The sequence below is a fragment of the Lipophrys pholis genome, assembly GCF_963383615.2.
Source record: "Lipophrys pholis genome assembly, chromosome: 19".
Classification (NCBI taxonomy): domain Eukaryota; kingdom Metazoa; phylum Chordata; class Actinopteri; order Blenniiformes; family Blenniidae; genus Lipophrys; species Lipophrys pholis.
In genome coordinates, this window is record NC_137647.1 from 18,313,612 (window position 1) to 18,328,515 (window position 14,904).

General features: G+C 45.1%; 1 protein-coding gene across 1 annotated transcript in view; it reads left to right on the plus strand.

Moving 5' to 3' along the window:
- The first annotated feature begins 255 nt into the window (after positions 1-255).
- The window catches only part of LOC308124644 (inactive phospholipase C-like protein 2), a 75,452-nt gene continuing 60,803 nt past the window's right edge, over positions 256-14,904 (plus strand). The window contains exon 1 of the mRNA XM_080487766.1: positions 256-873. Within this exon, the coding sequence (XP_080343892.1) occupies positions 568-873 (306 nt within the window). The 5' untranslated portion in view covers positions 256-567. The remainder of the gene's footprint in view (positions 874-14,904) is intronic.

Sequence of the window (14,904 nt, forward strand, 5' to 3'; positions counted from 1 at the left end):
TGCATGTGCACGCGCGTGGCAGTGCGCTGAACGTGATCGCGCTCCCACGCTCTTGAATTTGTCCCGCGGACCATCCACGAGAGAGAGAGGGAGAGAGAGAGAGAGAGAGAGAGAGAGAGAGAGAGAGAGAGAGAGAGAGAGAGAGAGAGAGAGAGAGAGAGAGAGAGAGAGAGAGAGAGAGAGAGGGAGGAAGCTCCCCCTTCGTTTGCATGCGCTGCAAAAGTGTGGAGGACGCGAGGCGATGCGCACGGAGGCGCGTGCTGAGGCGGACGCAGTGAGTGGAGCAGATCTCCGAGGACAGGGAGAAGAAAGTGCCAGCCGACAGCAGCAAACCCTCATCACAAGTCTGCACTTCCAGCATTTCTGAGCAGGCGCCCCGAGGAAGCCCCGGCGGTGGAGGAGGAGGGGGACGCGTGCAGGTCTGCGGGGCTCGTGGTGGACGGACGCCGCCGTGCGCTCCGGTGATGGACCAGCGGCGGTGATCAGCTGAAGAACGCAGTGCTCGGGGGAAGAATGGGCTGTTTCTACATCGTGGAGCGGAGCGCGGTGCTGTAACAGCGTCGGATCATGGCCGGGGTTCACGCTTCGGATGCGGTCGTCTCGGGACTTGTTCTGGATCCTGCCGCCGGTGCGCCGCCCGCCCAGGGCGCGCCGAGTCCGGCGGGGAGCACCGGAGACGCGGCCGCGCTGCCTCACTCCGGAACCCGCGCGTACTTGGAGGTGTCGGCCGCTGCCCAGAGCTACGGAGCCGAGGGAGTTTACACCAACGGACGGTACCGGGACCGCAGCAGTCCGAGGATCGGGAGTGGCAGTCGCGATAATTCGTCGGAGAGAAGTCACGGAGCTGGAAACGCACCTTGCGGCATCATGAAGGTTGGTGTGACTGAAGCACTTATTCATCGCCTGTGATTCTCAAGGTGACACAAGGGGAATTCACCAACACAACAACACAGCATGTCCAGGCTGGTCAGCACACCCCGGAGACTCCCGTCACCCCCGAAACACGATCCTGCTTTTAGTTCAACAACTCTGCATAAGTTCAGCACATTAACTCTAATAAAGATTCTCTTCAACATCAACAACACAAAGACTGAACATTCATCCGAGGCACATTTGTATGATCATCCTCAAGTTACCAACAATATACTAATCTTTGACTGGAAGTCGCTGTAAAACTAATATTATTGTAGGAGCTCTCAGACATGCAGCCTGTTTAATAGGAACCCTGACAGTGTTTGCAGGATGTTGTAATGGAGTCTGGCTGTGATTGCCAACAGCCATAAGTCTGCCTTTTTAAGATTTGGATGTAAGCTGGGACAGATCCAGAGTATATCTGCAGGGGAGGCACAGGGGAGACCAAGAGTTAGACTGTCACTGACTCTGATCTTCTTACTTTAATAGTTCAGTTTCTTCATCAGGTCTTAGTTGGTCCACTTATTTCTTTCCCTTTGTAAAGACAGAGCATGAGACTTCTTCATTTTCCACTGTAAACATCATGCTTAACATGGACTTGTCCACTTAGTTATGTTTCCTTCAGCTCTTCAGCACAGTTAACAATTTCTGCCAAAGCATCTTAATAACAGCTTAAGAAAGATATTATCGCTTTGCAAGTTACCATAAAGTATAACATTAAAACATACCAAGTGTCGCCCTACACTCCCACTTCAAATAACCTTCAAGTGTCACTTTTATTTTCCTTTTTCTTACTCATGTGATGGATGAGATCTCCAAATGATTAACATCATTTGAAGGCAATGAAGCTCCAATTGGGGGGGGGGGGGGGATCAAGGTGTTTGGAAAAGCATGAGCTTTTCTTTGTGGAGTTTCCATGTTCTGACTTTGCATGTCGGTCTTTTCTCTGGGTACACCTGCTGTGTTCGCTGAATTGGTGTCTCCAGATTGATTGTAAGTGTGAATGTGAAGCAGTAGAGGAGATGGTTGATAGGTTCGATATTTTGTACGAAGGCCACATGCTGATTGTGTGTGTGTGCGTGCGTGTGTGTGTGTGTGTGTGTGTGTGTGTGTGTGTGTGTGTGTGTGTGTGTGTGTGTGTGTGTGTGTGTGTGTGGAGGTGTGTGTGTGTGTGTGTGTGTGTGTGTGTGTGTGTGTGTGTGTGTGTGTGTGTGTGTGTGTGTGTGTGGAGGTGTGTTGTCCAAAGACATGTACAGTACTGTATGTTAATCCAACCTGTCTTTGGTACCCCAACTTTCACTCATTGTGACCTTGAGCAGAATTAGATCCATATTTGACATTGTTAAATTAGATGCTGCACAGAGACGGTTGTGCTTTGAGACTTTCTCTTTTTTTGGCCAGAAGCAGCCCGTCTTTTTCCTTCCAGCTCTTTCTGTAAAGGAGATTGTGGCTACAATATGCTTGAAGGCTGCTCAGGCTTAATCAGTGTGGCCATTATTGGAGGTTAATTAACTGGGCTTCCTTAAACTGGCAATGAGATGGCAAGTTTCCTCATCATTTATATGATGTCACCCCGCCTTGCTATTACAACTGTGAATTGCTTTGAAGTGAACTCACGCGGTGCAGGCTGTTTGCCTGACAGACTGTATCGCGGGGTCCTTGGTGGAGATGGAAGTGTTGCGTAGGTGGGACTCACTGGAGACTTGCATTCTGTCATATTAGACTTAGTTTGCTTAGCAACTGACATAACACTGTCTAATTCTTTATTACGTCCACTATGCAGAATCCCTCTTAAAATTCAGCTATTTGCGGGTTTAATTCATAAACATATATCGCCTAACCCAATGGCGGCAAACACATTGTAGCTCAGGGGCCAAACGTCAGGAATACCATGGAGCGACTGTAGACGTGCCTTTTAAGTGAAGTCCTGCATCATGACCAAAGTACTGACTCAACAGACTTTAGGCATAGATCATCCTGATGCTCTTTTCCCGTTGGATGATCAACAGCCCAATCAGCTGATATTGCATTTCAAACAGTGTTATATAAGCCACCTTTGTCGCTGTCAAACACACTCTTATCAGTTACAGCCTTCCGATTGCACTTTCCTCGAGGCGACCTGAGCTGGACAGCAGTCGTTCACTGGTAATTGTTGGCAAACACAGTAACAGTTACTGCTTTGTGATCGATCCCATGCTGGAAGTGCAAAACAGGTCTGTGCATTTCACAGAAAGATTCAATCCACTGGTGGGACGTATTCAGGGATGAAACATGCCTTGGTTCTCTGATAGTTCACCGATCTGTAGGTGGAGCCTCTTTATTTTTCCACGCTCCTTCAGAGAGATGCTTTGTACATTATGGTCCTGACATGGTGCGTACAGTTCAAGCAGGCCGGGAATCTGGGTCAGTCCTTCTGTTGAATTGGTTCATGTATGGCTCCAGCACACTCATCTGCACTTGAGCAGCGCGTGCGTTTGAGTGGAGGTTTAAAAGGTGAAGGGGCTTCGGGTCCATGGGAATATGGATGCAAACGAGCAATTATAGCACACTGCATTACCTCATTAACTCGGCCCTCAGCATGCAAATCTCACAGGAGAGTGGTTTTGTGTGTCCGTCCCTTAAGCCGACATCCCAACTTCGTCCTCTTGTAATTTCCTCGGCGGGGTGACAGTGTCATGGTGGAGAGACTGCAAAGTGGCTGGCGTTGGGGGTGGTGGTGTTGTGATGCAGCCTTGTTATGTAATGCTGGACTGTGGACAGCTGCGAGGCCGGTTCCAGCCTGGCTGCAGGGTGGAGGGAACTGACAGCCAGCACAGCTAGTGAATGAGCAAGCAGGATTTTAGCAAGGATTTCAAGATGACCCTCCTCCACTTTAATGGAACGGACCAAGCGTTTGGAGTTTCCCGATTTCCACTTAATTCGCTCATTTCATTCGCTTTGAAATGAAGAGTAGAGGACACGCATAACTAAAGCAACACTGTTGGAAGAGAATAAAGAGCTGGCTTATCAATTGTTCCTACTTTGGGGTTTGTTGCCGCTCTGAGAGGCAGGATGATAATTCATCTTCTAATCAATGACCTAGTAAAGTAGATTTGAGCCAAACTGACACAATGTGCCCCTCATGAATTGGATGTTGACAAGGGAGTGCTAATGAGAGAGGCTTGAGAAGGGGATTAGTCCCACTGAGTGAGAGGGAGAGCTTGTCTGAACAAGTTAAAAAAATGACCGTCATGAAGAAAGGGGCATCTTGCTCTTCTGATTCTCTAAGAACTCGTTTACATGACAACGTTTTCAAATGGAAAAAGAAAACTTCCGTTGCGTTTCGGGGGTCTGTTTACATGACAATGGTCCTCGGAGCCACTGAAAATCCAACTTTTGTTGATGCTCCAACAACGTCTCCATGGAAACGCGGGGGAGCGGGAATGCAACTTTTTGAAGATGTGTGTGGTTTTATGACAAAAACTAACAACAGCACCAACTCATAGCCGAACATCCATACTACCGTCTATTGTCTTCAGTGTTCCTGTAGTTTCCTTGTAAGCGAACATCATTATCAAAACGTTGCGATCCGTTTTCACTGCCGTGGAACCGGGGCTTAAGTTTACCGCCGGGGGATAAAACTTAACTTCCCTCATCAAGTAAGTGTATTTGTTTCGCACATCGAGAGTGAAACTCACTTGATCAGCTCAAAGCTCGCTTAGTGTTCACACCATTTGTGCCTCTATCCAAGCAATCAATTTTAGATTTAGACGATTGATGTCAACGAGTAATGCACATGCAATAAAGTGCAACGGTTTATGGGTGCCGGGTAATTCACTGCAAGTGTCCCGGCTCCAACATTTATTTCACATCATTAAACGTGTTGACTTGTTGTGTAATAAAACAAAAAAGTTGAAAGTCTGTGTATGTCGATACATTTTCATGTATTTTTATGATCTCTTTTTGTGTCCAATTAAAAAAAACAAATGACGTGTATCTGAAGCAGATCTGTCCCGTATGAGCTCCGTGTTTGCCGCCTCTGCTTCGAGGTGCCGTATTCTGGCCGATCGTCTCTCGGACCGAGGAAACCTTCGTACAAGCCTGAACTAATAACACTGATTACGTACAGCGGGATCATCCGAGATGATGGTGCTGATGAGAATTGGAATAAGAGCCTTTTCATGGCTCGCCGCTCGCGTCACAGGCTTTACGTAGAATAGGAGCTGCCGCCAGTAATTTAGTGTAAAGTAATGGAATACGGGTAGCGATAACAAAAGTTAGGGTGAAATGCACGTCTCTTTTAGGGATTTCAAAGAGCACAAGTAATTCCAACGTCTCTTGCTGCGCCAGCCTGCGCTGATAGCTCCGATATTTTGGGAAAACAGAGATCTGCACTGCGTTGAGGAAAAAAAAAGGCAGCAGAAGATGTGAAGTGGTGATTACAGACGTCTGAATCATCCCTCTCTCCCTTGGCTGCTTTTCCTCAAAGCAGCATTCTGCAAAATAGGAACATCTCAAACAGGCCTCTTTGTGTTCGGATCCAAAGCTCGCCATCAGACGGGGCGCGGAAGCGTCTACGGTTTTCGTGAAGGTCACGGAGCCACGAGAAGCGCTGAGCTCCGGAGGCCGGCGCGTTTGTAGAACAAGAGTGATTAGCCTCCCAGCGGAGTGAATCTAAACAGAGACGAGCTGTGATTTATGAGCGTTTTGTTAGAATATGTTTTTCCAAAGGAGATTCTGATTAAATGCATTGAATAATTATATTTTTTTTGTGCCTTCCCAAAATGTGTCATCCCACGACACTGTCCTTTTTTCTGAAATGAAAACACTCTGTCTGGGGAGAAGAGGAGCGTTAAATAGATTGGGGACATAGTCTGGGTTTATTGGAGACATGAGGAGTCTGTGTCTGAGTTTTTGGGGCCGGGGTTCAAACACAAATAGTACAACTGAACAGACACGCCCCTCTTGGAAGATTACGGTCATAGGTCTTTTGTTTATCCGCAGGTAGAGTATCAAAGCACTCATTGCTCATTTAGCAAGGGCCAATAATTAATCTCTTAGCTCTGACTGGGTGGACTTGATTTCCCCCCGTCTTTACAAATTGTATCAAGGCACAGAAAATGGAGTGTTTCTTGTCCTTGTGGGCATTTTTCATCCTGTTTCATGTGGCTGGGACTGTCTAAAGTTGCCTTCTAATCCGTTATTCTCTTTGAGGATAATGAGTTGAACCAGAACCTCAATTGCCCTTGTGTCAAATTGCTCCCCAGACAAAGAGAGTTCCTTCAAACAAAGAACAATTGATTTGATTGGACGCCGCCCGGGTGTGTTCGAGGGGATGTCTTATCTTGATGATCCTTGAGGGATGTGAGCCGAGTGGTGACAGACGCCACGGCAGCACCTGTGTTTCACTGCATATGTGGCTTTCATTAGGAGGAATATAAAAAGCTTTCCGGTGCAGGACGTCGGTCTGAACTGGAGATGTGTCACAGTCTTGCGGTAAAGTCGCCGCCCTTCAGACGAGCCGCTGTAAAGATGAGTAATATTGAGATATGTCGGAGCGGATGTTTCCCAAGTCCGTGTGGGCAGTGGGAGCAGGGGTCTGATGGATGAGCAGGATAATACGTCTGTGAAAATGGCTCCATCTGGCATTGCTCTTACATGTTTTTATTGCCGAGATGGCACTTTTCCCTCTGTTGTATTTTTGGCTCTGTCAAAGTGCAATTAGGCTGAAGAGGAATGTAACCGTACACTCAGAGGAGAGTACTCTCCGGCTGATGAAATAATTTGTAATCCTCTCAACACTCAAGAAAAATAAAGATGTGGCACGTTAAAAAACTATGCAATAGCCCAACAGATGTGTTTGTGTGTCATAACATGAAATCGTGATCGTTGTTTCCACTTTTCCTGCAGTATTGTGCTGCGAATGGGAAGTTTCCCTGAACTGATGCGTAGATGGGAAATGGTGCTGACCACCAGGAGAACCAGTGAGCCAGCAAACTGTGGCTGATGTTGATGATTACAGTACATTTGTAGACAATTACATCTTCAGGTTGTAAGTCGGCGGTGAGCGTCATAAATCAGCTACTCAATGTTGTTCGATGTTTTGTGCAGTAATGCCTCGAGTCTCTACCAATCGTGGCGTTGATCGCAATTTAAAAAAACTCAGGTAACTCAGGTTATTTGCGACATCTGAGAATTGTTGACCGGATGAATACGGGGGTCTCTCCCCATTCGACAATCACTTCATCATCAGATGTCAAAGTAAAAGAAATTGCCGGGAAGAATTGCAGGAATCATTGAATGACCATCTAATCCTGAATGAAGACCAAACTGGATGTGCTGAAGTCTTGTTTCTCATATCTTGCACGTTATAATCCTTTAAATCTAAATTGAAACGGCAGGTTTATGACCCCTACGAGACTGTTTCGACAAAACGAAAGAGCACATATTAAAAGAACGTTCAAAATTTGAGGAAATTCCAACCTAAATGTTGAATTCTGTCATGAAGTCTTTTTGCTCTTCATTGCAGCATAGTCAACTCAAATTAGTCCCGTCCCCCCCCCAGAATCCACCCTTTGGCTCTGGCTCTGTTTCTTTGGGGTCTCTTTCATTACACAACTTAATTCAAAAGAGCAGAAATATAATAATGTCACGTAAGACCATCGCCAATATCCTTAGTGGCGTCACTTTATTTACTCAGACAGTCAATCTGTTAGTTTCAGCCTGTCAGCGGGAGAGCTCCGTCTCCAGGTCTGTGCCATTCATCCCTTTCTACCGCTGCTGCACAACGTGCTCTGAATGGACGTCCCCCTGTGCCCGACATGGCAACAGCAGATCAGAAGGGGAAGCATGTGAAGGCTTTTTCTCCACAAGGTGTGCATGCTGGTGTATTACTGTGCGTCTGTGTGTCATTCTGTCTCTTATAGTGACAGGGCGTGTAAATTATGCGTAAAGTGCTACAACAGCTTTTCTCAACAGAGTAATACCTTCACAGCTGGTTCGAGAGAGAAGGGAAAAACTAATTATGGGAAGATAAGACCTGAGATTTGTAGGCGGGGAGGAAGTGATGCAACGTTCGACTGTCTGACCTTCTGTGTGGATTTACATGAACGCATGCCCGGGCTGCTGTTGGCTCATCATGGATATTATTAGCAGGTGAAGTGCATTGGATCTGTGTGTTAGTGTGTGAGTGTGTGTGAGTGAGTGGTTTGAGAACAGTCACTTAAAAGTCAGACAGCCAACTCACACCTGCAGAGGGGTTCCGTCTGTATCGGAGGGAACAAAAAAGTTCTCCTGCAGGAGAAAGTAAATGTATTGATCAGCACAGGCTTGTGCGCTGTACTTTAGCTCAAAGTGCAAACGGCTGCAATTTAGTGGTCGAAGTTCACCACAAGACAAATACTCACAAGTGCGAGGTCCTCTCCAGAGATTAGTGCAACACTAGTTTGCATTGACGAGACTGAGTTGGTTTTCATTCAGGACACGTTTTGGGTTGTAAAGTCTCCAACGTAGGATACAACACTGAACACAAAGGCTGTTCAGCCTGGTCGGGGGGGGCAACAAGAAACACTGGCGACTTCAACTGAAAATAGCAAAGTAAAATCATAAATCCCCAAGATCAGATAAAACACAGATTAAAAAAGGACAATGCTGTACTATACATTCCACAATTATCTATATCATTGAGGGATAAGATCTTCCTCTGATTAATGTCGTCCTAATCACTGCAGCATAAAGTGGCCATTGTCTAGTTTATTGAACATTAAATAAAGGACCCGGGCATCCAGTAATCTGCTTTAGAGCTCGTCGTTGGGCTCATATGACACGTCCATCTGAATTCTCCAAGTGACACAATGTTCCACTTGGAGCTTCAGGGCGCCGCTGCTGTACGTTGTTTATTTTCTTGCATTTTGCATTTCTTTCTCATGTGGATGTCTGTGTTTCTCAAATCTCTCCGCTCCACTTTCCCCTGCTTATTCCTTTGCTTGTCTTTGCGTACTTTCAGCTGCTGGCTTCGCTCCAAGTCAAGACCCCGAGCGGCCACAAAGTTCAGCACGGGCTCCATTTTGTATTGATCTGCACTGATAGTTCAACCACACAGTGGTTTTTTTTTTTTTTTTTTTTTTCCTTTGGTTTGTTTTTTAATTCCTTCAAATCTTCTTTTTGAGGGTTTATACAAAAGAGCACTTTGCTGTGTGTTGAAGTTGCAGTCTGCAAACCACCGTGATGCTTGAATGATCAATTTGCCGTTTACAGTCACGCGATGACGAAGATAGTTTGTGAAACCTGAACATTTATTTTGGCGCTGAGTATTGAAAACTGTCCAATAGTAACATGTGATACAGCGTGTGTGTGGGGGGGTGTATGTATGTGTTGGTGTGACCGCGAGCATGCAGGACCTTTCCCTTATTGCTAAAGGCAGGTTAATTTTCAGCTTTACGACTGTAAAAAGATGCAATGCAATATTTAACCGTGGAGCAGTGAAAGTGCTCTGCATATGGCACATCTGATTATGCAAACCTCATACAACAACAAAAAAAGAAAAAGATGCGTCATCACGTTCTTCCTGGTGATGAAAACTCATGAGACCATGTTCTTTTCTATCAAATGTGCAGCTGCAGCATTCAAACGGACACGTTATGAAATAAATTCCTAATCCTGTCGGTATTCAATCACGCATGATGGCTTTATGGTGCGACTGGAGCACCACAGCACCGGTGTGCTAGAACAATACAGGTGTGTGTGTGTGGATGTTTACATCCTTGTTGTCATCTGACCTGTGCCGTATGTCGTCTCCCCGCTGTGGTACATGGTAGAAACCCATCCACAGACGTTGCCAGTGATTCCCAGAGCCATAAGAAGCCTTTTATTTTTTTCCTTTTCACTCCGGCGCAGATGGCTTCAAATGAGGAGATCTGAAAGGTTTTACGCTCAGGAGATGAAGGTTTTTATGGCTGGAAGGAGATGTGACATATAATGAAATTAGCTTGTTGGAGTCGATGATCGACCCTTTTTGCTTTTTGTGTGAGAACCCGAGGGTCCAATCTGGGAAGACTTTGCATGTGTGAATATTTACAATGCAGACATCTTTTAAAAAAATAAAATAAAATGATACTAGTAACTGGTGGAAGTCAATTTGTTGTTGTCTACCTGAGACCTCCTGAATGGTGTATATAAGATCTAAGTGAGTACTGTTTGTTCGGAGGGTTGAGTTTGGGAAAGCATTGTGCACCATCCTGTTTTTTCAATTGTCATACAGTATAATTTAGCCATAGTTGCAGTGGCCGCCCACACATTAGAAGAAATATCACGAGCCATTTTTAAACATCTGCGAACACCTACGCGAGCGGAGCAGGAGATGGAGTCAAACTGATCTCTCATTTCTCACGCTTGATGTTCCTTTTCCACCACAGTCGATATATTTCTTACATAATCAGCCGTCACTGTTCACTCCTGATCCTGCGCAGATGTTGCCGGGGCCGTCGGCCTGTCTCTGAGAGATGTGGGACATGGCGGTGTCTTGTGTCCGTCCTCACTGATGCAGCCTGCGACCCAGAATGCACTGCCTAGGGGGGTTTTCCTGCAGGTTACAGTGCAAGCACAGGCATGTGATTCAAACATTCCACTGACGCTCGGCACGCACACACACACACACACACACACACACACACACACACACACACACACACACACACACACACACACACACACACACACACACACACATACGCACACGCATATTACTCGCACTTCTTATGCGGTGCCAGCATTTGTTTCTCTGCATCGTGACTGCTCGCTGAATGATTCTATCGCAGCCCACATGTGTGTTTGAAAGGAAAAGCTTTACGTCTGTGTGTGCGCATTTGTTCTGTACACAATCTGTGCACAGTGTGTTTGCACTAGCGCTCTTTGTGCGTAGTCATGCGAACCCCCCACCCCCCACCCCCCACCCCACAACCCCCCCAGCTCTCTGTCTGCACCGGGGCCTCCGCTCTGCCAAGGACTGGCTCGCTGGAGGTATCGCTTTGTATATTTATGTTTTCTCTGAAAGTATACAGTTTGTCTCCAAAGTGGGGGACAGCTCACGCTGCGTCTGTGGAAGAAAGGATTTCACGTGTGATCCTGGTGTAGTGTGTGCAGGGGTCCTTAGAGAGACGCAGTGCTGGATTTTACACTGTGGAATGTGATCCTAGGCTGGGAACGCTCCCTGGAGCAGGGAAAATAAAGAAGATGAAGAAGTAGCATTTCAGGCAGAAGATAAATGAGGGGGTGTTGTTGAACGGGAGTCTATCGAACAAAATATATACATATATTATGCACTGTTTGTTATTTATACAAATGTTGAGGGTCATCTCCCTTCAAATGTTCACCTTTCAAGAACAAACTGAAAACCAAAACTGAATGGTTGAAGAAAATAATGATTTCCTCGTTTGAATGAAAAGGTTTGAGGCACGGCAGCAGAGGTCGAAGTGATGGTTAACGTTGTCACGTAAATGCAAAACTTTTCTCAAACAAAAACGATGCATTTTCATTTGAAAGGTTGTCGTGTAAACGCAGCCTTTGTTCTTTGTGAGCAGGTGAAAATGAAGTACCGCCTACATGCATGGCACACCGTGCGTTTTGATTTTCTTCATTATTCATTCACCCATTTTTTCTCATTTATTTTTTCCCCCCAACAAATCGAATGTAAATTTAATTTCCCACTTAATAAAAAGTAATTGAAAAAAAAAAGCTTTCCACCCTGTGCCGCCAGCTGGAGAGCCAGACACTCATCTTAGTTTGTCAAAAACTGTTAAATTGCAGCGGTTCGTACTGAAAAATACAACAACAACAACAACAACAAAAATAAACTGTGGTCAGTGAACCACAGGGACTCGTGTTTATTTTTTTAATTCTTTTTTTACTGTGTGTGTGATTTTTATCAATACTTTCCTGACTCATTTTTTTCCCCGTGGCTGCGAGGGGGGAAATAAAAAGGTGTTTGCTGCTCGCTGAGAGGCTCAGCTGGAGATGCAGCCACGGAGGCAGAAATAAACATGAGGTGGTGGAAATAATCTTCACTCAATTTCAGCGTTCAATCGGCTTCAGCTGCGTTGCTCTTATGCAAAGAGTCCGAGCAGGCTGCGGTTGAACACTTCACATCCTGCAGACTTTCTTTTTCCCTTATTTCTTTTCATCTGAAGACAAAGTGAAGCGCTGTTCAGCGGTGGCAAAAGTACTTACATTGAAGTTCGTCAAATTTTAAAAAATGACTTCTGAAATATCCTTAACGTATGTTCAAAAGTGAAAAATTAATTATGGTACTTGTTGAATGATCAAAACATCACACATTACCTTTAATGAATCGTATTAATCCATAGCCTTATTTAGCTGAAGCATTAGGAAATTAACCTGCATGGCGCAGTGCTCGCCACACAACAATGTGATGGAAAAAACTAAAATCCCTGCAGTTCACTTCTCCTGACTCCCAGTTGTTTTTTTGTTTGTTTTTTTCAATACAAACTGCTGCAATTGAACGGTTTTTGCCAAACTCTAAGATAGATGTCCAGCTTTCCAGATGGTAGCAGTTCATGCCAGCACAGGGTAAAAAAAAAAAAAAGAAAAGTTTTTTTTCAATTATTATTGTTGTGAGGGGAAATTGGGAAATTAAACTTACTTTCAGTTTGTTAAACTTGATAAATGAGAGGAGGAATGAATAAAGAAACGAAACCCACAGATGATGTACCATGCATGTCAGTGATACTTTTATGATAAGTTTTATTCACAATAACAGACTTGGACTCACCTGCTCACACATGCAGGCACCAATACACCCTGCAGAATTACTCTAAATCCAACTGTAACTACTGCTTCTGTATCCTTAATTCTAATTAACGTCGTCATTGGAGAATGTATAGATTTTCTTAATGAGGATTTTCAGTTTTGTTCCTTTATCTACACCATAAGTCTCCATAGGGGAGCTCACACACGTTCACACACTGCATGTTTATCCTTCCTTCCATGGGAACCCCCACAATTTGGACAGATCACTAAAACTACATTTTAATGAAATATCTTTATATAGGAATACACCTGTGCCAATAGAAGTATTTGGTCGGGTACTGTATAGAGTACTCAGGCATAGCCTTCACACATGGTTTGCATTTGCTTTATGGAATTTAATCAGCACTCATATACTTGATACTTGAAATCAGGAAGTAGCTAGAGGTTAGTACTCTTATTTGTACTTGTCCTTTAAAAAAGTAGTATCAGTGCATCTCATACCTTAATACAACGTTGGACCACATTGTATTGTTTGTAATTGTAAAACCTCATTAAAGTAAGGCACATCTTTGCCGCTGTAAAATTCATTTGAACTCTCTATTTGCGTAAAACATGCCGCTATTTATAAGATGGATATCCTGACAAGCAGACAGCAGCTTGCAGCAGCGAGTGTCGACTCACAATAAAAATCAGCTCAGCCTTGTGTAAGCGTCACATTGCTGAGCACATGTTGACTCCATGTTTTGAGCCTCCTTGTTGTCATTGTGCACGTGGAGGTGCGCTGGTTCATAAGAGGTCATTGCGATCTCTGGAATTCCTGAAATGGAACCTCTTATTTGAAAATCATTGATGGAAAACAGCCAGGGTTTGAAGCCGGTAGCGTGTGACACATTATTGACACATGAACCCCACCCCCCCCCACCCATTTGACGAGAACACGCACCCCCGTTGTTAATGTGGAAAAGCCAGTGCGGCTGCCAGTATGACTCTTTAATCATTCCCCAGTGCCAAGGTGTCCCTGTTTTCGCAGCGAACTTATCAATCCCGTTGCATAACGCCAGATTTCAACCGCCCTGAACAGAGCAGGTCAGTCTGAGTAAGTAGCTACAAACTTCTCAGCACAGAGTGACCCAGTTGTTGTCGAGAGCTTTGACAAGGTGCGTGAGGGGAGCACTTGTTGGCATGGGCTGTTATTTTGGGTAGAAGCAGCGGCGAGGTTGAGGGAAGAGAGGCTGTCAGAAAATCTGCACCAGAAAAAAAAAAGCCATTTATTCGTGTGTCCCTGTGTCTGGTGTGCGCGGCTGTTTCGGAGGAGTTGATGCACCGACGCGCGAGTCCAACACTTTGAGTGCCACGACTGTTCGATTGTGTAAAAAGGTCAGGCACACTCATGCAGCGGGGTAGTTGGTTTGGTAACCAGGGAGAATTAAGGTCAATGTGGAGCTCGTATTGCTAGTGGGTTGTTGGTGCGGAGAGGTGTTAATGGCGCGCCGTCGTCCCAAAAATAAATCCCAATTTCATCCCGATTCTGAAACTCGGCATTGGAACCAGCCACGACTCACGTCTGAAATGTTGCAGGTTTGACAAAGTCCACAAAGAGGTCGGCTCAAGTAGTGGCATATCAAGAATAATTACAACCTCCTGAAACATGTGCTCAAGTATGGTACTTAAATAAATGCACTAGGTTACAGATCGTCACTAGTTTTTGCAATAAGAACTTAAACTGAACCGTAGACGTGGCAGAAAGACACAGGCACCAATCAGAGGCTGTACAAACCAAATATTTACCGTCATTGACCATATGTTTGGAAGAATGACTGAAAAAAATCAAATAAAATAGAAGCCTGTCACTCACTGCAATGGATTTGATTAAAGAGGGCAGGTTTTTTTTCTGCAGTGGCTGTCTGCCCAAATGACAGACAACAAGAGAGTCCAGAGCAGTCTGTGGCACCAAAATACGATATGATCTTTCAGATCTTTCAGGCCCGGGGCTTCACGCGCTATGAGGTTGTCTAAATTAGATTTGCTGATGTGAAAGAAAGACCTGATAAGACACTTTCTAGAATCAAGAGCAGACCGCATAACCCGCTCATTGCTTGTATTTTGAAGCCCTTTGTGGTTGGATGTTGGTAAGAGTGGATGTGTCCAGCGATCGCTGTGGTAACATGGACCATAGCCAATCAGATCAAACACCGCTGTCTGATTAAATTGACCATAACTGATTGAAGTTCTGGTCAGAGGACGTGGTGT